This window comes from Trichomycterus rosablanca, chromosome 11 (genome assembly GCF_030014385.1).
Source record: "Trichomycterus rosablanca isolate fTriRos1 chromosome 11, fTriRos1.hap1, whole genome shotgun sequence".
Classification (NCBI taxonomy): Eukaryota; Metazoa; Chordata; class Actinopteri; order Siluriformes; family Trichomycteridae; genus Trichomycterus; species Trichomycterus rosablanca.
In genome coordinates this window covers 13,164,525-13,190,619 of record NC_085998.1, presented here as the reverse complement: position 1 = coordinate 13,190,619, position 26,095 = coordinate 13,164,525, and the positions used below count along the sequence as shown (strand labels likewise).

The 26,095-nt window shown below is 35.6% G+C and overlaps 1 protein-coding gene across 1 annotated transcript; it reads left to right on the top strand.

Annotated features, from left to right (window-relative positions):
• Positions 1 to 257: 257 nt before the first annotated feature.
• lgals4 (galectin 4) lies at positions 258 to 25,455 on the top strand. The gene is made up of 50 exons (XM_063004458.1): positions 258 to 463; positions 1,721 to 1,813; positions 1,920 to 2,008; positions 2,304 to 2,505; positions 2,594 to 2,707; positions 2,817 to 2,930; positions 3,655 to 3,743; positions 4,185 to 4,392; positions 4,479 to 4,592; positions 4,778 to 4,888; positions 4,996 to 5,084; positions 5,236 to 5,431; positions 5,996 to 6,109; positions 6,204 to 6,317; positions 6,483 to 6,571; positions 8,276 to 8,483; positions 8,559 to 8,672; positions 8,772 to 8,885; positions 9,001 to 9,089; positions 9,875 to 10,073; positions 11,106 to 11,219; positions 11,324 to 11,419; positions 11,551 to 11,639; positions 11,737 to 11,935; positions 13,819 to 13,932; positions 14,020 to 14,142; positions 14,537 to 14,625; positions 15,553 to 15,745; positions 15,829 to 15,942; positions 16,049 to 16,156; positions 16,357 to 16,445; positions 16,762 to 16,963; positions 17,658 to 17,771; positions 17,863 to 17,976; positions 18,068 to 18,156; positions 18,612 to 18,810; positions 18,886 to 18,999; positions 19,085 to 19,189; positions 19,856 to 19,944; positions 20,373 to 20,571; positions 20,657 to 20,770; positions 22,433 to 22,558; positions 22,719 to 22,807; positions 22,922 to 23,120; positions 23,204 to 23,317; positions 23,411 to 23,521; positions 23,676 to 23,764; positions 23,877 to 24,075; positions 24,156 to 24,269; positions 24,358 to 25,455. Exons 1-50 carry the CDS (start codon positions 362 to 364, stop codon positions 24,379 to 24,381), a joined length of 6,294 nt encoding a protein of 2,097 aa, XP_062860528.1. The 5' UTR covers positions 258 to 361; the 3' UTR covers positions 24,382 to 25,455.
• The last annotated feature ends 640 nt before the right edge of the window (positions 25,456 to 26,095 follow it).

Below are 26,095 nucleotides of genomic sequence, written 5' to 3'. Positions count from 1 at the left end.
GTGTTCACAGAATTGTTTGAGTAAAGTGTCTGTACAGCTAATTGCTGCCAACATGAGACGAGGTCATCATACCGGACAACAGCAAGGCTGCCATTCTCAAGGTGGCCATCATCAAGGTGGCCATCATCAAGGTGGCCATCATCATGGTGGCCAAGGGCAAGGATGTCATTCTGGCCAACCTCAAGGTGGCCATCATCATGGTGGCCATCACCATGGTGGCCATCATCATGGTGGCCAAGGGCAAGAATGTCATCCTGGCCATCTTCAAGGTGGCCATCATCATGGTGGCCATCATCATGGTGGCCAAGGGCAAGAATGTCATCCTGGCCATCATCTTGGTGGCCATCATCATGGTGGCCACATGCAAGACTGTCATACTGGCCATTCTCATGGTGGTCATCATCATGGGCATCATCATGGGCATTGTGGTGGCCAACATCAAGCCAGCACCCCGCAAGAGCCAGTAAGTGTTGAATTAATGTAGGTTTAATACAAATGATCTGAAAAATGATTTAGCAAAATTCTGGTTACTATGAAAAAAAGTCATGTGAGTTAGTTGTGATACAGAACAGTTTAATAGAGTTAATACTACTGTTCTTTTTTTTTTACTTAATTGTATTTATTTATTCATTTATTTATCTAGTGGTTCAAAAATAGACCCACCAACACACACACCACAACAGCTTAGTTTATACTCAGCACCTTAAGTTGCAAGTTTGGGCACCGAGGTGGCGCAAGGGATATTTCAAACTAACACTGGGATTCTCTCCAAGTTCGAATGTCAGCTTTGCTACCGGTCAGCTGGGCACCCCTAGCAGGCACAACTGGCAGTGCCTGCAGCAGAAAAATTGACCACTTGTCTGTTGGGTAAGAAAAAACTGTGTAAGGACCCTGGTTAGTAGCCCGAGGCGCCTATACAAAAGTGAAGGAACACATAGATCAGTGCATGACTCTGTGCACAAGACCAATCCAAATCCACCAAATTATGGGTAAATAAGTATGGTGGTTGTTGGGTTACTAAGCACATTAAGCAAAGCTAGTGAGTGGAATATGTTTATAATTTAATTTTAATTATAATTTCTAAAACAATTCAAAAAACAAAGATTTAGCCTGCTTACTCAAATTTATGACATTGTTATTTTGTGGATTAAACAGTATTACGTTCCAGTGCAGTTCATACCAAAATTTGTAAACACTTTATTTTAAACTAGCCACTTTAGTGATGATATCTGGCCCTGTGCGACTACAGTGACATAGATGTTCTTTTTTCTTTCTTTTTTAGTTTTAATGATGCAAGTAAATATGATTTTTTTCATATTAATGTAGTGTTTACACAAATGATTTAAGGGGTGGCACAGTGGCTAAGTGGGTAGCACTGTCGCCTCACAGCTGGGTTCGATCCCAAGGTGGGAGGGAAGGGGGGGGGGGGGGGGGTCCGGATCCTTTCTGTGTGAAGTTTGCATGTTCTTTCCGTGTCCGCATGGGTTTCTTCCGGGAGCTCCGGTTTCCTCCCACAGTCCAAAGACATGCAAGTGAGGTGAATTGGAGACAAAATTGTCCAAGACTGTGTTCGATTGAGTCTTATGTAAAGAGTAACTACCGTTCCTGTCATGAATGTAACCAAAAGTGTAAAACATGATGTTAAAATCCTAATAAACAAACAAACAAATGATCTAAAGTTTTATATTCTTCTTTTGTTTACTATCCTTATTACACCCAGACCAAAGTGACTTTCTTAACCGGATATACAAAACCAACATGCCCGTTCGCAATTACTTTTTCACCAGAGGTCTTCAATCCAGTCATCCAGCCTGTAAGTACAGTGGCCAAATAGTGCTTCAAAAATTTTTTTCTTAATTTTTAGAAATAATTATTTATTTAAAAATACTTAATGTGAATGCTGTTTGTCCTACCTCTAGGTTATTCCTTATTTAGGAAAAATTCCTGGAGGGTTAAGGACAGACATGGCGGTGTTCTTCCAAGGAGCTGTTCCTCCAAATAGCAATGAGTATGTTCTCATATTCTACACATAAGATTTATATATATACACACACACTATTGAATTCCTGATCTGCCAATCAAGTCAATTAAAGTCGAAAAGCTTAATAAAGTTCTAAGAGTATACTATTGGAGAGGTGTCCTTTTGCACATACTTTAATATTTTTCTTGTCATTGTTGTACTATTTCATAAAATTAACAAAAGTATGAAACATAACATCCAGGCATAACTACTTTTTGTTTTATATAACATCAGATTTGATTTAATTTCACCTCATTTTAATTAACTTTATTTTCCTTTACAGATTTGATATCAGATTTCAAACAGGGGAGTCTAACTCTGATGACGTGGCTTTTCACCTCAACCCTCGCATTTATGCTAACTTAATGTACATGAATACCTACCGAAATGGTGCCTGGGAAAAGGATGAATCTGTCTATGACAAGCCAATGTTTGCTGGTGAATCTTTCAATATACTGATCGTCATCAAGTCACAGGGATATGAGGTGTGTTTTTTCATATACTTGCAGTTTCTAATTACATTACTACTGTGTCTATTACATCAAATAAAATGGAGTTCTTTTGAATTTTCAGGTCTACGTGAATGGATTATACCTTTATTTGTTCAAGCATCGCATTCCAATAGAGAAGGTTACGACACTAACAATTCGTGATGATGTGTTCATCTCTGTGATTGGTTACATTAATGTGAGTAAAATAGTTTCTTAATAAGAATGACTTTTATAAAAGTGAGTAAATTTGTTTCTGAGAAGATTTTTTTCTACCATATTAGTTTGATAATTCCATTACTTTTCAGAACTGGAGCACATCTTCTATCTATAAGGACCAACAGAATACCAAAAGCATGGGGAGCTTGTTCTCGAGCTTGTTACCAATCCCATCTCGGATCTTAAACCCAGTCATAATGCCTGTAAGTTCAACAGAATATTTCTTTCTAAAGACCAAATGTCTTATATGAAAATACGTTAAAAAACATTATACCAAGGAGGTCTATTCATCCTTTGTCAACTTCCTCACTATTTTAATATTTATTACTGATATTTTTTCAATCCCCTTCTTTTTAAAAAAAACAAATAGTGCGCAGTAAAGAGAGATTTTAACATTTTTATGAGACCCTGATGTTATGAAGCATTCTCAATGTTGATGATTATGCTTCCTCCAGATTTTACCGTTGAGCTGTTGTTACTTTAATTTTACTTTTTGCCACTGCATTGTGAAGTTTTATGAAGTGACATTTTGCAATTTCATTTTGTGAGAGATTCTTGTTTTGGTATTTTTTGTTTAAGCATTTTTACATTTAATTTTAAAATATTAAAATTGAATCTTATCTACTGCTGCCGACCTACACTTTTGACACAAGGAAGGTTGCAACTGTCACACGACTCCCCCGACACGTGTGTGGTATCACTTCTCACAGTTCGGCTGATAGAGCTGAGATTAGGAATCCCTCTTTTTAACTATAAAGTTTATTTTAATTCAACCTTTTTGATTTGGATTGATATTTAATAGCACAGTATCCAATTATTTTGTCTTGTATTCTTTTTCAGATCCTAAATTTACTTTGTGAAGTAAAAGTCTTTACAAAGAGATTCTTTTTATTTCTATGATGTATGTTTTTGTTGTTTGTTCTACAGAAAAGTCCATATTTCAGCGTACTTCCTGAAACCATAAGACAAGGAATGGCATTTTATATCCAAGGGGCTGTTAATCTGAATGCTACACAGTATGTTGTCAGTTCTACATAGCTGTCAAAAATTTTGATCTCCAGATTTTTTTTTGCATATTTGTCCCACCAAACCTAACCGCACTTAATGGTTTTATATACTTATACCAAATTTAACATAATAAAAACAACATGAGAAACCACAAAGAAAACTTATGCACCACATATATCACCCATTTGGAGATAAGGACCTTTTGTGAAGAACCTTAACCAACCTTCACTGATCTGGGAAGGTTCTATTTGAGTGATGTTTAAATTAACGAGAGCTGCAGTAATTGGTTGGTTAATTGGTCATTTTAATAAATAAAATGGTCATTTAAAAGCAGAAAACAGAGGGGAAAAAACTTTTTTACAGCTTTGTAATCTCTAACCATGTCTTACTTTCTTACATACTTGGGTCTTTTGTGTGACTGATATATATATATATTTTTTTTTTTACAGATTTTTCATAAACTTTCAGTCAGGACATAATACTGTGGATATTGTTGATTACGTCGCTTTTCACTTTAACCCTCGGATAGGCCAATATGTATACATGAACACCTGGATCAAACCAAACTGGCAGAAGGAGGAATTAGCTGCTGAGAAGCCCTTCACTAAGGGAACAACCTTCTCCATACTGATCGTCGTAAAGTCAGAGAACTATACGGTGAGTAGATGGCACCCATATTACTCTTCTATAATGTCAAATTGCTTTAAATAAACGTATCATAATTGCATGGAACTCTTTGACAGGTCTATGTGAATGGCAAGAGGCACTGCTCATTTACACACCGCATCAACCTAAATAACATTACTGCCCTCAAAATTTATGGAGATGTTTCAATCCACTTCCTTGGATTTGTTTATGTAAGTAACACAGTTATGTTGAATCTGTATTGGGCCTAGAATACACTATATGGTCAGAAGTACCTAGAAACTAAACACATAGACTTTGCCACCTAATTTATAGTACTAAGAATAATAAGCATTATAAGTATTATTTTCTGACCAACAATTTTAATTAAAAGGATCATTGATGTTTTGGTTTTCAGAATTGGAGCAGTCCTTCTTTTCCAGTAGACGAATACAAATTGGCAGGCTTTAAGAGTCCATCCTGTGTGTTACCAATGCTTTCTGAGCTTGCAAATGTAGTCATACAGCCTGTAAGTTGTGATACAGATAAATGTCAAATATATTTTTATCAAATTTAAAACACTTCAGGATTTTTTAAAGATCTTATTCTAACATATATCTGTCTTATGTGCTGTAGAAAATTCCCTTTGCTGCTCCAATACCAGGAGGAATAAAATCAGGAATGGCTCTTTATGTTCGAGGCACTGTTCCTACAGATGCTACCCAGTATGCTGTCATTTTTATTTTAATATTAACAATCTGTATTAAGCTGTCAGCTGCATAATTATTAGTAAAATATTTTGTCCTGTTAAGTATGTATCTGCAGATCAGATTTTTACTTTGATTTACAGATTTGGTAAATATTTTTGTATTACAGGTTTGCAGTAAATTTCCAAACAAAAGAGAAAAATGGTGATGTTGTATTTCATTTCAACCCCCGTTTTGGTCAGTACTTATACCTTAATATCTACTTAAATGGAGCATGGCAGAAGGAGGAACTAGTCTACAATCATCCCTTTATCAAGGGGGCTACCTTCATTTTATTGGTCATCATCAAATCAGAAGGCTATGAGGTATGATCCTTTAAAAGTTTTAAATGTTCAATTAACATTTTTATGAATTATATAAAAATCTTAATCTTAATCATCCATGTCCAGTTAGGTGTCAGTGTGGTCAGGCTGGGACTGGTAGGTGTTAGCAAGAAATGGTCCAGTATAGAATCTAACTCTTCAACCAATAATAGAAAAAAACATCTGCATGTGGCCTAATACAATCTTCCAACCAGCTATAAACCACATTGCTCTTTTACTACCAATAATAATAATTTATAGTTATGTTGGGTTTCAACTAACCGTCTGTTAAGCGTCAAATGTGTTACCATTGCTGAAATTAAGAATAGGCAGTCTAGGAGGATTCTTGGTTCTCATTGACACCAAGAAGCCTATGACCCCACTCATATGTAATCATTTATGTAATTTACAGCAGGGCCTCATATAAGAGCAATGAGGGGAAGGTAAATGTAGCCAGCCAGCCCAGTGTTGACTGATCAGTGGAAAGCCCTGTGTCATTTTAGATAAAACAGGCTTTTCTATTTACATAGTAATTATTCAAATGTATATACTGTGTCTCTTGGGCAGGTCTATGTAAATGGCATGAGACAGTGCATTATCAAGCACCGCCTTCCTTTAGAGAAAAGTTCTGACATTTGTATTTGGGGAGATGTTTCTGTACTCTTCTATGGTTTTATTGAGGTAGGTATAACAGTTTCCTGATATTATTGTTTTCAGAAGGTGTTAAACGTTTGTTTTGCTGGAGCTCATATTGAAATTTCCATTTTCCTATTAGAACTGGAGCAAATCCTCTTTCTTTACGGACCAACCGAAAATCACCTGTACAAATAACTCATTCTCAAATGTCCTACCAGTGGTGACTGAGATTTCAACTCCAGTCATACAGCCTGTAAGTCAAACAGCATACACAGTAGTGTTAAATGTCAAAATGTATTGCCTAAAGGAAAATCACTGACCAGGATTATACAAATAGTTTAAAGATAAATTTGAAGTTTATTTAAACAAACTACCTATTTTACCTTTATAATAAATGTATAACTTGTTTGTTCTACAGAAAATTCCCTATGTTGGACCAATTACTGGAGGACTTAGACCTGGAATGGGATTGTATGTCGAAGGAAGTGTTCCTGCAAATGCCAACCAGTACGCTGTCTTAAAAAAAAAAAAAACACACACACACACACACACACACACACACACACACACACACACACACACACACACACATACACAGCTTGTATAGCAGTGTAGATTTACTGTCTTCTGAAAATAAATCAGCACACAGCCATTAATGTCTAAATGGCTGGCAACTTAAGTGATTACACCCCACAGTGAACATGTCCAAATTTTGCCCAAATGTGTCATTGTCCCTCCCTGGTGTCATGTGTCAAGGTCCCAGGTGTGAATGGGGAGCAGGGCTGTTAAATTTGGTGTTTTGGGTACAATTCTCTCATACTGGCCACTGGATATTCAACATGGCACCGCATGGCAAATAACACTCTGAGGATGTGAGAAATAGAATTGTTGCTCTCCACAAAGATGGCCTGGGCTATAAGAAGATTGCTAACACCCTGAAACTGAGCTACAGCACAGTGGCCAAGGTCATACAGCGGTTTTCCAGGACAGGTTCCACTCGGAACAGGTTTTGCCAGGGTCGACCAAAGAAGTTGAGTCCAGGTGTTCAGCGTCATATCCAGAGGTTGGCTTTAAAAAATAGACACATGAGTGCTGCCAGCATTGCTGCAGAGGTTAAAGATGTGGGAGGTCAGCCTGTCAGTGCTCAGACCATACGCCGCACACTGCATCAACTCGGTCTGCATGGTTGTCATCCCAGAAGGATGCTGATGCACCTGAAAGCCCGCAAACAGTTTGCTGAAGACAAGCAGTCCAAGAACATGGATTACTGGAATGCCCTGTGGTCTGACGAGACCAAGATAAACTTGTTTGGCTCAGATGGTGTCCAGCATGTGTGGCGGCGCCCTGGTGAGAAGTACCAAGACAACTGTATCTTGCCTACAGTCAAGCATGGTGGTGGTAGCATCATGGTCTTGGGCTGCATGAGTGCTGCCGGCACTGGGGAGCTGCGGTTCATTGAGGGAAACATGAATTCCAACATGTACTGTGACATTCTGAAACAGAGCATGATCCCCTCCCTTCGAAAACTGGGCCACATGGCAGTTTTCCAACACAATAACGACCTCAAACACAACCTCCAAGATGACAACTGCCTTGCTGAGGAAGCTGAAGGTAAAGGTGATGGACTAAACCCAATTAAGCACCTGTGGGGCATCCTCAAGTGGAAGGTGGAGGAGTTCAAGGTGTCTAACATCCACCACTGATGTCATCATGGAGGAGTAGAAGAGGATTCTAGTAGCAACCTGTGCAGCCCTGGTGAATTCCATGCCCAAGAGGGTTAAGGCAGTGCTAATAATGGTGGTAACACAAAATATTGACACTTTGGGCGCAATTTGGACATGTTCACTGTGGGGTGTACTCACTTATGTTGCCAGCCATTTAGACATTAATGGCTGTGTGTTGAGTTATTTTCAGAAGACAGTAAATCTACACTGCTATACAAGCTGTACACTGACTACTCTAAGTTATATCCAAGTTTCATTTCTATAGTGTTGTCCCATGAAAAGATATAATGAAATATGCAGAAATGTGAGGGGTGTACTCACTTTTGTGAGCTACTATATATATATATATATATATATATATATATATATATATATATATATATATATATATATATATATATATATACTGTATATAAATCATCTACAGGCTCCAAATTTTAAATGCTGTTTCTTTTCAGTTTGAATGATTTTACTTTCTAAATTACAGGTTTGCAGTAAATTTACAGACAGGACTAAGTACAGAATACAGAGGTGATGAAGTTGCTTTTCATTTCGATCTCCGGATTGGTCAATATGTGTACCTGAACGTATTTAGAAATGGTGTTTGGGAAAAGGAGGAATTAGTCTCTGATAAACCCTTTATAAAAGGAGCAGCTTTCAATCTGTTGATTGCCGTCCATGCAGAGAACTATGAGGTATGTTTTTTACTTATTTCACACACACTTTTTATTATCATTGAATCATTAAACAAATGTACAACTGTTTGGCAGGTGGTTGTGAATGGTGTTAGACACTGTACATTCAAGCATCGTATTCCTCTAACAAAAGTCACCGGACTTTACATTTGTGGAGATGTTAATATTAACTTCTTTGGTTTTATGGATGTGAGTAAAACAATAATCTAATATTACTTTTACTGTAAAGTATTTAAGTGTTAAAAGTGTAACTAATCATTATGTTCTACATTTTCATTCTGCTACCAGAACTGGAGAAGATCGTGCTTTTTTACAAAACATCCAACAATCACAGACACAGGATTATCATTTACAAGCCTGTTACCAGTTCCTTCAGAACTTTTCAGCCCAGTCATCCAGCCTGTGAGTTGCCATTGTTTCAATGTATAAGTAATTTGATATTTATTGTTACTATTTATATTTTTTATGGACATATATTTATGCACTACTGTGCATTTTGTTTACATGCTTTCCACAGACACTTCCCTACGTTGGCACAATCAATGGAGGAATAAAACCTGGTATGGCTGTATTTATTCGGGGAGCAGTTCCTGAAAACGCTAAAGGGTATTGTTTTACTTTTTATTAACAAATGCTAAAAAAAACCCAAGAACAAAATCAGTAAAGACTGCAAGATTTAAAACATGCTGTATAATGAGTAATAAAATAGTAAGATGCATGATAGAATTACCACTGGATTTTACTGTGCTTTTTGTATAAATGCAAGACTGCTAAAATGTATTTCTTGCATTAATGTGGTCAACGCCCTAACACTTTACTGCTTGCTGCACATTTGGGTATTTTTTTAGCCATGCTATCACTATAAAATCTATATATAAAGTTGAATATTTAGCTGATGATAAAAAAACATTTAAATTGGGCATAAGGTAGTTGTAGCTTTGCAGTTAAAGTACTGAACAATTATTATCAGAAGGTCGCTGGTTCAAGCCCCACCACTGCCAGGCTGCCACTGTTGGGCCCTTGAGCAAGGCACTTAAACCACAATTGCTTAGATAATATACTGTATTTAAAGTCGCTTTGAAGAAAAGTGTCTGCTAAATGCCAAAAAGGTAAACAATAATTTTAATTGATTCTGCATCATACTTGCACTGTATTAATAACACAATAAACAGTGGCACAGATGTCACTGAACATAATAGAGGGCAAAATAAGGCAGTGTCAATGCAAGAGCAGCATTCATTAAACTGTTATAAATCTGATTTTGTCATAAATCATCTTTTGTTAAGTTGATTGCTACTTTCTACTGAATTAATAAGGTCGACAGGACTGAGATTAAAATTTGTTATCTATTTTAATGAATTTTTTGTATAACTGTTTGCTTTTCTTTACAGCTTTGAGGTCAATTTCCAAACAGGCCAGTCCGATGGTGACAACATTGCTTTTCATTACAATCCACGCTTTGGTCAATATGTTTACCTGAACACCTTTAGAAATGGTAACTGGGAAAAAGAGGAAACTGTGTCAGAGCGTCCCTTAACCGAATCAACATCCTTCACTATGTTTGTTGTCATTAAAGCAGAGCGATATGAGGTGTGTTTAAAGTGAACCTGTAGAGAATTTAAAAATAATAAGTTGGGACAGTATGAAAAGCCCCCACAGTGTTTTGTACATTGATTTTTATTTCATTTTATTTGTGCAGACATAATGAACCCAAGATATTTGATATTATGTTAAGTCAACTTCTTGTTATTTGTTAATATTTATGCATCGCTCCATTTCAGGGCTGCAACACATTCCAAAAACGTTGGAAAGGGGCAATTTAGAGCTAGTTAGAAAACTAAAAGATTGCAAAGACATGCAGAGGATCTCCAGTTTGTCAGTGAATGTGTGATTACTCTATATTTGTATATTTCTTACTCTACAGTGCGTAATATCACTAAACAATGGACAAGGGATTACTTTGGCAATCCAGATGAATTAGTATTCTCAAGCTTTTTTGGAGGAAATGGATCAGGAACAAGTCTAAAAGAAAGGGTCTGTCATGGTATGGGGTTGTGTCAGTGCCCTTGGTAAAAGTAATTTACACTTCTGTGATGGCAGCATTAATGCAGCAAAGAAAATTAAGATTTTAGAGCAAAATATGCTCTCTTCAGACAATGCAAAATGCTGCACACATTACAAAGCATGACTGTGGAATAAGAAAGTACAGGTACTGGACTGCAGTCCTGACCTGTCCCCAATAGAGAATGTGTGGATAATTTTTAAACAAAAAATGTAACAATGACAACCCCATACTGTTGCACACCTCAACATGTTTTAGCAGAAAGAAGGGGGAACACTACCACCTGAAACAAAATCACATGGAATTTTTAGTGCCAAAACATCTTTTAACTTTTGTAAGAAGGAATGGCAAAATTACAAAACGATAAATCCTTTAATGGCCCAAATGTTTGGGAATGTGTTGCAGGAAATTCAGGATTGATTGTACAGTACATCAAAGAAGTTGACCAGACAAAACATGAAGTATTTTGGGTCATACTAACTTTTTTGTTACAACCTCTTTTGATTTGGGGTTGTAATAAAGCCAGGATTATGATAATTAAATTGTTGAATTGTTTTCAGGTCTATGTGAATGGCTTCAAACAATGTATGTTCAAGCATCGCATTCCAGTGGAAAATGTATCCACACTTGGTTTTCGTGGGGATGTTTTTATCAACATCTATGGTTTTGTAGAGGTAAAACTATTTCATAGTATTAAAGTAGTTTGTGTAAATAAATGAAATGTGTTGATTGGTTTAAATAAGAGCATTAACATGTTTACATCTTCATTTTTAATTAGAACTGGAGCGAATCATCCTTAATGACGAGCAAGGAAAGCTTTGTACCACCAACTATATCAATCCCATCTACTGTTTTTAATCCAGTCATCCAACCTGTGAGTTAAACGACACATGCTTTTAAACATACTATGTTTAACACAGTCTAATTTCTTTGTGTCCAAATTGTCCTAATAAATTGTCCTACTAAATGATGGATATATGATTGGAAATTTCTTTTATTTGTTAGGCACTTCCATATGTGGGGCCAATCAAAGGAGGGATAAAACCAGACATGGCTTTATTCTTTCAAGGGGTAATTCCTTTACATGCCCCCAGGTATGCTCTTATAATTTTTATAACAATTGCAGTTTAATAAGTTGATCATGCATCTGATTCATGTCACATACATTTCTAATAACTTTTCCCCCCACAGCTTTGCAGTACATTTCCAGACAGGTCAGTCTGATGGTGATGACATCGCTTTTCATTTCAATCCTCATGTTGGTCAATGTACATACCTAAACAGCTTTAGAAATGGTTCCTGGGAGGAAGAAGAAACTGCTCCTGATGAGCCTTTTACCAAGGGAGCATCATTCTATATGTTCATTGTCATCAATTCTGACCACTATGAGGTAAGCTTTTATAATTGTATATCTTTTTTAGTATTTACAGTTTACCAAAAAAGTGCACAAATGTTGAAGGCAAACTATCTTCTAGACTGTTATTAGTAAAAGGTGCAAAAACCATTATCTGTTATTATGTAACGGTGCATCAGTGCCCATGACAGGGGTGACTTGCATATGTGTGAAGGTACCATTGATGGGGAGGCATATATTAGGATTTCAGAGTGAATCAAGGTGCCATCAAGGTGACAGCTTTTTCAGACAAATCCATGATTACTGCAGCAAGATGTTGCCATGGCTCAATAGCATGGCTAAATAAACGCTGAATGAGTGTGCTACACTGGCCTGCCTGCTGTCCAGAATGTCTCCTATTAAAAATGTGTGATGCAGCATGAAGAGAAGAATCAGACAACGGCATGCACAGACTGTTGATCACTGCAAGTCTTGTATACAGCAAGAATGGACCACAGTTCCACTTGCAAAAGTGCAACAATTAGTTTCCTCAGTCCTCTATATATGTAGAATAGGTCCTCAGTCTCCTCATGCTGAGCGGATGAGGCGCCTTGTTTGCCGTGAGGTGCAACCCGTGTCTGCATAGAAAGGGATCCTGGTGTTTGAGGGGAATGGTGGCTGCGGCTGCCATGTCCCCCAACACAGCACTTTGGCCCCGACTTTGCATAGACGTTCTGAACTATCTAGATATCATCCACCACCAGGGCATCAGACTGACACTAGAGGCTTTCCGAACATAACCTGTACAGAGTTTATATGTGGAAGCCCAACAACACTCTTTAAAATTGACGTTTAAAACTTGCACTCCAATATGCTGTGAAGCTTGGATATAACCCACAGAACCTTGCATATAGAGCATCCTTTAACCCATTGTACCCTTTTCTGTATAGTGCAAAACCAAACAGTGTACAACCTTTCGGGATATGCATCAAGCATCACTTTAGCTCACTAAACCTGGACCTAAGTAACTTCTTCCAACCTCATGATAATGACCCCACCTTAGTTAGTAAGTTACCCAAAATTAGTAAGGCCTAACATTATCCTGGGCATCGTCAAATACCAAAAATGAACCATTTATCCAAGCACATATATCAAAGGGTTCCTTCAAGTAAGAGACAGTTTCCCATTCCACTCAGTGCTATTTAGAGATGGCTCTAAATCCACAAACCAAGTAGCAGCAGTGATAGTAGCTGGCAGACAAACAAACAAAATAACACTACCTCTGTACAGCTCAGTCTACACAGTCTTATGGCTCTGATATACATTGACAATGAGTGCCGTTCCAGGGCACTGATATGCACTGACTCCAAGTCCTGCTAACAAGAACTCAACAATATAAACTATGACATAAGATTCTGCTGGATTCCGGGACACTGCAGCATTGCTGGGAATGAAAAGCAAGGAGCACAACAGGAGATCAAAAAACAGACTGTAAACTCCCTCCATCTGATGCCGTTTATATCTTTCTACATTAAAAATATGAGGCAAACAAAATGGAACACACAATCCAAAAACAAACTCCATGAAATATGCCCTGTCATTTTCACAAAATCCAAACCAATAAAATACAACCAATGAAATGTATTGATTAGGTGGTTTATACAACACGCAGCATTGGACACACACATTTAACACAATCATATCTTATAAGGGGGGAAGCTACCCATTCTGTGATATTTGCCAAATACCTATCTCTATAAAACAGCATACTAAAACAACGTTTGACAAGACTATAGACTGATATAAAAATGACATAACCCTCCTGTTATGAATATAATTATTGTGTAAACATGGTATAAAACATTTAAATAAATAAATTCAAAATGTCCTTTTATGGAAATGTGGTTTGTATATTCACAAAGTAATCTTCTATTTTCCAGGTCTATGTAAATGGCTGGCGACACTGCATGTTCAAGCATCGCATTCCCATAGAGAAGGTTTCAACTCTTAGCGTTCGTGGCAATGTTAACCTCCCTGTTTTTGGTTTCATTGATGTAAGTCTCTCACTTTAATGTGTTTTGTGCAGAAAGCTGTAATTTGTTATGAATATAAATATGATTCATGTATCTTTTTCTTATCAGAACTGGAGCAGATTTCCATTTGGTACAGACCAAAATAAAGTCAAAGGCATGGGAAGCATTGTTCAGCCATTCTCAAGCCTTTTACCTGTGCCATCTGCTCTGTCATATGCAGTTCTCCAGCCTGTAAGTTAACAGCATATTTAATCAATATAAATGCCAATGTTTGGTTAACTGTGTTTCAAACTACATTTATGTATGTACATTTTGTAATGTGTAACTTAACCATCTGATGTGCATTTATTAAACATACTATTCAGTACAGTAGTGATATGAAATATATCTACATCAGAGGGCACAGATTGGCTTTTACAGTTTAACCTGAGGTTGTTTCACCCATCATTTAGCTGAAATCACCAGACATTAATCTTGTCATGGTAAAAGTCTGTCCCAGCAAGACAATGTTCAAATAGTGATAAATGTTACCTGAATAGTACATCAAATATCATATTTATTAGAAAAGTCTGTATATATTATTTTTTCTCTAATGACTGATGGATTCTGTTTATTCTTATTCCAGGCACTTCCTCATTATAATACACTGCCTGGATGCTTAAGACCAGACATGGCTGTATACTTTCAAGGGACTTTTTCTGCCATTCCCAAAGCGTATGTTTTAAAAATGCTTTTAAAACAAATATGTAAAAAATACTGATCATAGGCACCCAGGTGGCACAGTGGGATATTCCGCTAGCACACCAGCGCCTAGATTCTGAACTTCTCTGTTTAAAATGCTGCGTTGCCACTGGTCGGCTGGGCGCCATCTAGAGGGCTTAATTGGCAGTGCATGCAGCAAACATGTTTCTGCTAGGGTGGGATGACCCGACTATGTGGGTGGGGTCTTCAAATGCTGTGTAAGGACCCTGATTAGCAGATAGAGGTGACTGTGCAGAATGCATGGGTGAAAAAGGGTTCAGTTAAGGGCTGCGCACGGGTCAGAGGAGGCGTGAGCAGCAATATACCCACCTCAACGGAATCAGGTATCCCCCAGCAGTGGAAGACAAACTGACTATGCAAAAAATTGGGAGAAAATGGAAGAAAATGCATGAATAAATAGGAAAAAAAATTACTGATCACATTAGTTTGACCCCACCAAATAGAGATCTAGTAACCAATATGAAGCAGCTCATTTCAACTTTAGGACTGTTCACAGCAAGGCACCAGACAACTGAATGCCCTAAAAATCTATGTTTAGCTTTCGGAGCATGTACATTCATTTTTTAAAACATTTTCACCAATACACAAAACAATGATTTATACCAAAAGAATAATATCTAAGCATTTTCTAAAATTCACTTTTTAAAACATGAGTGCAAAGCACCCCAGAAATATTAAACTGGAAATGAAGTTTAGGCGCACAGGACAAAAAGCATGTGGTTTAAAGGAAAGAAAGCAGATGTGGCAAAGTAAGAGTCTTGAACCTTTTTTAAATCAGAAATCACTAAAATCAGAAATCAAAAACTATTTGTTTTGCATTACAAAACAAAACAAAAAAAGTTTAACCATAATTTTTCTTTCATGTTGTGCTTTTTGTAGCTTTGAGATAAATTTCGCACTTGAGACCCAAGAAATGGCTTTTCACTTCAATCCCCGCTTTGGTAAAAAACATGTATACCTAAACAGCACTAGAAATGGTGCCTTGGAGAAAGAAGAATCTGCCCCCATCGCACCCTTTACAGGAGGAACATCATTCACTCTGTTTTTCCTCATTAAACCAGAGTGTTTTGAGGTTTGTTTATAATTATGCAAATATTACTTAAAAATAAATGACAATCATTAAAGTAAAATTTGCTGTAATGCTACAATCTGCAGGTCTATGTGAATGGTTTATATCACTGTACGTTCAATCACCGCTTTCCAATAGAGAATGTTTCAGTGATTGCTGCTCATGGAGATTTTACTATCAACGTATATGGCTTTATTGAAGTAAGTAAATTAGTTTCTTGACCATCATGTCCTTCGTGCAAAGTTATGTGTTTTTCTGAAGCTACTTTGTTTTAAATTCTGTTTGATATATTACATTTCTTAATAGAACTGGAGCACATCACCTTTTTCTGCGGATGGATCAAAAATCACAGTCAAGGAAGGTCAAAGCCTGTTACCAGTAACTCCAGAGATTTCAAATTCCATCGTCCAGCCTGTAAGTCTCAAATAAATGTTCCAAGAAAAATAAGTTTTCTTAGAATTGTGAAACTTTTTAGAAATTATGTGAACAATTTTGAAAAATTGTGAAATTATTTATTTATATTATTATTATTTTAATTTGATTAATTGAATTGTCTTTAAATTAATATATGATGGCCCAATACACATGTGCACATTATTTTGTGTTTTCATTAGGTTCTTCCCCATGTCAATAAAATCAGTGGTAAGGTAAAACCAGATGCGGCTGTGTACTTCCAAGGTGCTGTTCCTGTAGGTGCTAAAAGGTATACCTCAACTAAAAATTGCTACTTCATCGTTGTTCATGATGTAAGCAACCAATATTAATATGAGATGCCTATGAAGGGGTTAAGGAAACCAATTTCCTTGTTTGAATTCAGTTGAGCAGAATTTTTAATTCGTTTTTCATTGTCAAAGTTGGTTTAGAATCATAAAGAACTGTAAAGGAGCGCAGTGTGAAAAACCTACAGCTATGTAGGAAAAACTTGAAATCAAATCAATCCAGTTTTGTTTTAAATTACTGTTACAGTTGCAGACATAATAGTTTATTCATTTTTTGTACAACATTTGTTTTCTTTGCAGTTTTGAAATAAATTTCCAAACTGGTCAGTCTGTTGGTGACGAAATTGCTTTCCATTTCTACGTTCTCATTGGTCAGTACATACGTTTTAACAGCTTCAGAAATGGTAGCTGGGAAAAAGAGGAAACTGTCTCTTCTGACAAGCCCTTCACCAAGGGGGGATCCTTCATCATGTTTGTTGTAATTAAATCAGATGGTTACGAGGTGTGTTTTATGCATGTGTATGTCTAAGTCTCCTACACAATTATTGGCACCCCTGATAAGGAAAAAGTTTATAAGAAATGCACATTTGGGTGAATAAGAAAAAACTGAAAGATCAAACTAAAATATATAAGAAAACCTCCAACCTTAAATTACATTATAAATTACTTTTACCAAAACCACGTCACAATTATTGCCACCCATAGATGTTCTTAAAAACAAAATGTAACTAAAGTATTCTTTCTAGTATATTTTACTTTTGTTTGTAGGAACATAAAGCAGTAAATTGTGACTGTTTCACTGGGGTCTATATATGAGGTGTCACAGAGGTCAAATTCTCATAGTTATTTTTCAACATGAAAATGACAGGAGAACACTCACTTTTACTTAAGGGGAAAAGTGTGCTGACCTTCATAATTCAGGGGACAGCTATAATAAATAGCCACCCTTCTGATGGTGGATATTGTGTACATATGTAAATGATCATATTTACAGTATATGAATATGTACAGTATAATTATGAATATCCAATCAACTAGAACTGTGACAAACTTGAATAAAAACCCTTTTTACTCATCTTCACTAGAGGTGCCAATAATTGTAGATGTGACTGTATATTATAATAAATAAAATAAATGAAATTTGGTAAATAAAAGTAGTAGATAAAGTGTTCATTAATTTTCTGTCATATTTGCAGGTCTATGTAAACAGCATTAGAATCGGCATGTTCAAACATCGCATTCCTGTGGACAAAGTTGCAGCACTGAGCATTCGTGGGGATGTTTCACTCTCCCTTTATGGTTTCATTGATGTTAGTTTTACAATCTCTTGCTTTTACTTATGTGTCTGTTATTTATATATAAATCGTTGTAAATCTTTTTGTTTTGATATTTGTTTTTCAGAACTGGAAGAATTCCTCCTTTTTTACTGAAGGAAAAAACATCAACATTTCATGGAGCCCATCTTTAAAGATCACACTCTTGCTGTCTGAGATTTTTTTCCAGATTGTCAGGCCTGTGAGTGAAACTTTTAACATGTAGTAACATTTTTATAATAATAAACAAGATATACACTTGAATAGATAAAGTGTTTGCTTTGCTCTCTCAGGCACTTCCCTATGCAACCAAAATTCCTGGAGGGATAAAACCAGATACGGCTGTATTTTTCCAAGGGACTGTGAATAAATTTGCCACAAGGTATAGTATCATGTACATTTCACAAACAGTTGAGGAAACATATTATGTATTATTATAAGTATTATTTTTTTTATTAAACATGATTGTTTCATTTGCATGTTCATCATGCATTTGTAAGCATAGTTGAAGTCAAGTTTACTACAGTTTAAAGTTCACATACATTTCTAAGTAGAATGTACAGTGTCATCGCAGTCTTAAGATTTGAAGGATTTTTGTAACTATTATTTTCTGTGACTAAATAAAACTAAATAAATAATTAAAACAAAAAACACAACTTTAAAATGAAGTGATTTTTGTTTTAAACACTAGAAATCTGTTTTAATTACCCAGTTTTGACTTTAAATGAGAATCATAAATACACATACAAAAACATATTGCATTTTTCATGCTATAAATATGTACATATATGTTTCTGTATGTTTATGCATGATTTTCCTTTTTTTTCTTCTTTAAAGCTTTGAAATAAATTTTCCGACGGGCCAGACAGATGGTGATGACATTGGTTTTCAATTTAAGCCCTTGGTTGGTCAAAATATATACCTCAACAGCTTTAGAAATGATACCTGGGAGCAAGAGGAAATTGTTCCTGACAAGTCCTTCACCAAGGGAGCAGCCTTCATTATTTTTGTGTTCATCAGATCAGATGGTTATGAGGTAAGGTTTATTATTTAAGAACAAAGATGTAATTAAACCGCAGTTAACACACATTAATTAACATTTTTGTTGTAGGTTTATGTGAATGGTGTTAAACTCTGCATGTTCAAGCATCGCATTCCTCTAGAGAACATTTCCACACTTAGCGTTAATGGAGATGTTTCCCTCTCCATCTGTGGCCTTATAAACGTAAGTTTGTCACTTTTTCTATTATTGACATATGTACAGACTAAACTATTGTTAATTAGCATTTTTAATTTTTTTTATTTGAAAGAACTGGAGTAGCTCTTCGAGCTCTAAAGAAGTAATAAAAATTACAACCCCAGCCGCCAGCCTACCATCCATCCCAGCAGAAGTTAAAAATGCAGTCAGCAATCCTGTGAGTAAATCAGCATCAGATGGACATAAATGCCACAACATATCAGAAAAAATTATTTAATATAAATATATTAAATTTATTTGTTTATATACTAATACTTTTAAATTATTTTATTTGTTTTATACAGTAGATGCTTTAGATGTTTTAGATGTTGTATGTTTTTTAAATATGAAGTCAGTTTACCATCTGCAAGCAATGTTTTTATTATTTTTATAGTTACACATACTTTATTCTGTATTCTATCTTGATTTTGTAAAGAAATTGACAGATGTGAGTAGTGCTTTTGCTTACAGCAAGAAGGACCTGGGTTTGATTCCCTGGCCGGGTAGCCAGGGACCTTTCTCCAAACATATGCTGTCAGGTCAATTGGAGCTAATTAAAATTGCCCTGTGTGTGTGTGTGTGTGTGTCTGCTCTGTGATGAAAGCCTGTTTTAAAAGCAAAGAGGGTTGGTGTACTCAGTTAGGTTGCTCTTGTATAAGCTGAGATCTGAGACATTATATCAGTATTTATTCTGATTTACTATGTATTTCTATTTTGTATTCACATAAACATTTGTAAAATAGTTTGTTTTATATGTATACATTATTTTAAAAATACATAGCTGTATACACACAAAATATACACTATATCATTAACCCTTTGACATGTTGCTTGTGTTTTTTAGACACTTCCCTACGTGGGTAAAATACCTGAAGCAATTAAACCGGAGATGGCTGTGTTTTTCCAAGGAAATGTTCCTGCAGATGCCAAAAAGTAAGCTTTTATGTGAATGATTGCCTTTGTTTTAAAATAATACTCTACTGCATCATTATTCTTGAAGACCTGATTCCATAGAGGAATTAATGAATTTATGTTTAACAAGATTTTTATATAGGAGAACATAAGATTATCTGACTCTGAGCTGAAGCGTAATTAGTTTTTTGGTTAGAATAAACATTTCTTATCAAATACAAGTACTAATTTCTCCACGAAATGCATTGAGTTTTGAAAATTTTGAGTTTAGGGGAAGTAGAGTTACACTGTATATAATAAACTAGTTGGAAGATTTGAAACATTTAAAAGTGACAAATTTACAAAAATAAAAGAAATTGGATGAGGGGCAAATACTGCATTGTGTATAGATTAATTTTATTATGCTCATAAATATTTATAATTCTATAAATTCCTTTCTTTTCTTCCAGCTTTACGATAAATTTCCAAACGAGTCAGGCTGCTGGTGCTGACATTGCTTTTCAGTTTAACCCCCGCATTGGTGAAAAGATATACCTCAACAGCTTCAGAAATGGTAGCTTGGAGAAAGAAGAAACTGTCTCCAGCCAGCCCTTCACCAAGGGAGCAGCCTTCATCATGTTGGTGGTTATAAAATCTGATTGTTATGAGGTGTGTTTCTCAATTATAATTTAGAAAGTAGTTTTATTGTAAGATTTTTATAAATACGTAAATAAAACTTATGCAATTTTTCCAGGTCTATATAAATGGTGTAAGACACTGCACGTTCAACCATCGTATGCCTGTAGAGAAAGTATCTACACTTGGCATTCGTGGAGATGTTTCCCTCTCCATCTGTGGTTTTATAAATGTAAGTATAAACATTTAATTATGTCAGTTTCTACATCTTCTGTTTGCGTATTATTATGGTTGTGGTGCCAAATTCTTAAGTTTTTAAGTTGTTAGTGGAGTCCCCCTCATTTTTCTATTTTGAGCCTAGGTTTGTAGTAGTGATGTTGCAAGTGACACTGGAGCTCTGAAGCTTGTGTCAAAAACAAAAAAACAAAGCAGTGGTTTTAAAGCAGTGTATCGATGCTTTATTCGTTTAACCTCGTTCACGTGACCAGTGTAGTCTGAAGCTTCGTTCTGTACCGAATCATGTGACTGCTTTGCCCCGGTTCAAAAGAAGAGCGAACCCCATGTCGGGTTTCGACCTGTTTCGAGCATTATCAGGTAGTCGCCATAGTGAAACGGTGCATTATTTCAGTTGAGTTTCTGTGATGGCACCTGTGTGGTAGCAGCCAAGGTATAGATAGGGAAAATACAGTTTATTTGTTATTTGAATTATTATTATTTATGTAATTTATGTAAAAATAAAATAAAATTGCAGATTTTCCTCTGGAATTAATAATGATCTTTGGCATATTAAATAGCAATGTTTGTTATTCCTTATGTAGCATTTATTTAAGATAAATCACCACTCATATGATTGATGATGTATTGGGTGATGTGAGCAGTGTGTCACTCCAAAGTTAAAATGAAACCTAAACCACTGGTTTTATATTCTAGTGAATCTGGATTATTTTTTTTATTTTTTTTTTCACAAAGGCATTCCTCCAAATCTCTCTCTGGCTACATCTATATGGTTTGTTGTTTACAATAATGGTACACACTTATAGAAGATCTGATATATATTACATGTGTATTTTTGTGCTTTAGGTACCAGAAAACAAGTGATTGATGATGCCTTGGTTAACATGATTGTGAAGGATATATATTGATATAAATAATATATAAGATCAAATTATATGTAAGATTATTTCAGTTATTTCATAATAATAATTTTATAATTAAATAAAAAAAAAAACGAGACTTTTTTAATGTTGACTTTATTACACTAAAGAAGATTCACTCCAAACTAGGGTACAATGCACTACTTGGTTTGACCACGGGCCACTGTGCAGCATTTTGAAAAGCTTCGAGTAATGAACCCTTTTCCGAACCAGTTTGCAGGAAAGCTTCATTGCTTCAGAACGCTTCGTTTTGCCATAGCCTGACTGGGTAGCTGGTGGAGTTACTTCTGCTTCTTCCTGAGTCTTTCCGTTTTGCTTTCTGAGTTTTAATCTGTGATTTTCACAATCCAGCATAGGTGTGTTTCCTGTTTTTAGCGCTCTATCTTGCACTGAGAAATTATCTTTTTGACCTGTTTGACAAATTTGCCACAATTTTTGGCATGGCCCATCATTGCTTGTAAAGACTGAGCCTGATTCTCCTTTTCAACTCAATTATTATTCTCTCAACTGTTACCAATTTACCTGCTTATTGTATCCTATAAACTTTTCACTCTTTTTTTGCCTGTCCTAACTTTTTTGTAGTGTGTTGTCATCCAATTCTAAATGTGTTTCCAAAATACAATACAACTGATCAGTAAAACATTGGAAACATTAATTTTTTTTACTGCATTATACAAAACATCTCATGTTTTTGAAAATGGTGTGTATATAGTAATTTTTCTTTTTACTTCTGTTACCAGAACTGGAAGACTTCTTCCTATTTTGTTCCTGTTCCTGTAGAAGAAAAGAAAACCACAGTGACATGGACCACAGACCCCAGTTCAACACCCATCAAGTTTGAGGTTTCTTATCCAGTCAGCAGCCCAGTAAGTAGAATGACATGTCAGATAAACAGACATATCACAATAGGCTAAAACATTAAATTGACTAAAGTTTATTAATTATTATAAACTAAAATGGCATTATTATGAACTATATGTTAAACACTGAAATAAACCCGGTTGTGCACATTGTCTGTGCTTTTAGGTGCTTCCCTATGTGGGTAAAATGCCTGGAGGAATAAAGCAAAATATGGCTGTATTCTTTCAGGGGGCAGTACCTGCTGAGGCAAAAAGGTATGCTTTCACATTATGCTTGTTACATTAGTAAACAATTATAGAAAGTCTAGAAATGTAGAAATTGGTTGACATTTTGTGTGACACTTTAATTTTATTTTTATTCCTTTTCAGCTTTACAATAGATTTCCTAACTGGTCAAGGTAAAGGTGATGACATTGCTTTCCAATTCAACCCCCGCTTTGGTCAATTCATATACCTTAACAGCTTCAGAAATGGTAGCTGGGAGAAAGAAGAAACCACAACTGATAAGCCCTTTACCACGGGAGAAGCCTTCATCATGTTTGTTGTTATAACCTCAGAAGGTTACGAGGTGAGTTTTATATAAGGTTTTATTGTTATAAAGTATTACTGTTAATAAATCATGTAAAACAATACTAAAAGCTTCTTTTGTAGGTGTATGTGAATGGCATAAAACACTGCATGTTCAAGCACCGCATTCCTATAGAGAAAGTTTCCACACTCGGCATTCGTGGAGATGTTTCCCTCTCCATCTGTGGTTTAATTAACGTAAATATTTTCAGTTTCTTGCTAGATGTTGATTAGATGTTTTTATTATGTCTGGTTAAACTGCTTTATTTAATAACATTTCCCCTTAAATAGAACTGGAGCAGTTCTTCCTGCTTTAAGGCAGTAATGGAACTCACACAAACAATCACAGTCACAAGTTTAAAAGAGGTTAAAATAGAGGTTTCCCAACCAATCAGCAACCCTGTGAGTAAAAAATATTGTTGTTCAAGTACACAAAATTATTATACAGTAAATTTATAGTAATGTAGTAAACACTCAATTTTACTATATTTATTCTTGTTTATTCAAGAACATGTAAGGACATTCCTGATTAAGCACATTATTTTTGTATTTCTAGGCCATTCCCTATGTGGGTAAAATCCCTATCGGGGTGAAACAAGATGTGGCTATTTTTGTTCAAGGGACTGTCCTAGCAAATGCCAAAGAGTATGACCCTATGCTTTTATCAGAAACAAATATAAACAAATATGCACTGTGATGCCTTTTTTATTACTACTGGTCCCCAAATTACATATTTTATTATTTTTTTGGTTTGCAGGTTTAGAATAAATTTTCAGACTGGTTTATCAGATGGTGATGACATTGCTTTTCACCTCAACCCCCGCATGGGTCGGTATACGGCCCTAAACAGCTTTAGAAGTGGTGGGTGGGAGACTGAGGAATCTGCTCCTTTAAAACCCTTCGATGCTGGAGCATCATTTAATATAATTATTGCCATCAGATCAAATGGCTATGAGGTATGTGTATCTTGGATTCTTTGCAAATAAAGCTGTAAAAATGTTGGAAAACCATGAACAAACATATCTTGTTTCTGCAGGTCTATGTGAATTACCAGAAATTTTGCAGGTTCAACCATCGCATTCCTTTTGAGAAAGTGTCCTCAGTAGGAATTAAAGGGGATGTTTCCATAAGCGTACTTGGATTTATTGAGGTAAGTAAATGCTATATGCTATAAAATTAACATTTGTTTGATCTGGCACATTTTATTAATTTACATTTCTGTGTTTTTCCTTCTTTAGAACCTCATTCCCCTTGGCTTCTAACTCGCTTGTAAATGCATTCTGGGAATATGATGCACTTTCATCACATTCTCTGATTTTACAAGTGGTTTATCTTTCCAGTGCTTCATTAGAATGCATTCCTATGGTGTTTACAATGGTTTTACAAGCTTTTATCTTTTCTTTATTTAATCTAAATACCTTTCTATGATTTATAGAATATCTGAATCATTTATACACTTTTGAGCAAATGGGCCTGACAAATGATACATTCTTGATTCTAAAAAAAACTCAGCTTAGAATCAGTTATCTTTACATTACTTGTATAACATCAAATGGAAAAGGCATGGCAACAGTAACTGATTTGATTGAGAAATCAATCAGATTGTTGTAAGGCCTTTACAGTTGTTCACACCTGTTCACACTACTTATTTTGTGGGTTTTTTAATGCAAACTCTGCAGCAAAAGTGTATATGCCACTACAATTTGCAGACCCCCTCCCCCTTTCCTTCCCAAATGACAGCAAAAAACCTGCATAAAATTAATCTGACACAGAAGTGATTGTGCACTGTTCTGATGTGCACTAAAATGCTCTGCATTTACTGCAGATATTGTGGACTTAAAGTAAAACTTTTGGCCACAATCACTGAAGGTATGTTTTAAAAAAAGACCAAATACCAAGCCAGCTGTTATGCATGGGAGTGGTCCTATTATGATGTGTGATTATGTGGCAATCACTGCACTGGTAGATAGAGGAATGCACTGTACTAATTATAGTGTAGTACAATATAGTCTAATAGCTCCTTTAATGTGGGAGTACCTACAGCAGCCATTAGCTGAACTGTTCTAAAGTGACAAGCATTTACTTCAAAAGTCCATTTAAAACTATCTAAGTGAAACATCATTCATACATGGCCATTTACTGATTTGTTGAATATGCTCATCTATACATTGAAACATAATTTAGTGTTATAAGTGTGATGTTTATGACTCTACTTTGCTTTTATTCATGCCTGCTACTTAAACCTTGCTGAAATCTGTCTGTTACGCTGATGTACCTTAGGGTACCTTACGCTTAGGGTAATTCTCTGCGAGCATTCAATAAAGAATGGGACTAAAGATCATGTGTCCTGATACTTCTTGCTATATTTGTATTTATTAAACATGCTGTATGCATGTTCATAATTGAGTATGTAAATACTTTTTCCATATTTTATCTACAGGAATTTTAAAAACTCCTTACTGTAAGGGAGCTAAATTCCAGTCCTTATTTTGCATGCCATGATAAATACCTTGTGTTTGCATGAGACGAATGGGTGGAGAGACCAAAAGAGAGGTGTCTGAAGCTTGCATAAGTTTCTTATTTTATTAAGAGTTTATTAAGGCAAAAGGATGTTTCACCAAACTCTGAGGTTGGAAACTGAATGATGGTGCATATTAATCAAGAGAATTTGATGCATTTTATTTAAACACAAAATTATGTCAACTTTAGAAATTAGTAAATTTTGATTAAACTTTTTACATAATCATGAAAACATTTAAGGTGAGGGGGGTTGAATATTTCCTTTTGCAGCTGCAGACTTTCTAAACTCAGTTTATACAAACTGGAACAAATGTACTCCAGTTGAGTTCTAGACACATCTCAAGAATAAAGCAAAATTAATTTACTTGACGACAGTTTGAAGTGCCAAAGCAAAGGGGTTAAATACTTTTATAAATAACAGATTTTAGCTTTTAATTTTCTAAAGATTTATAACAA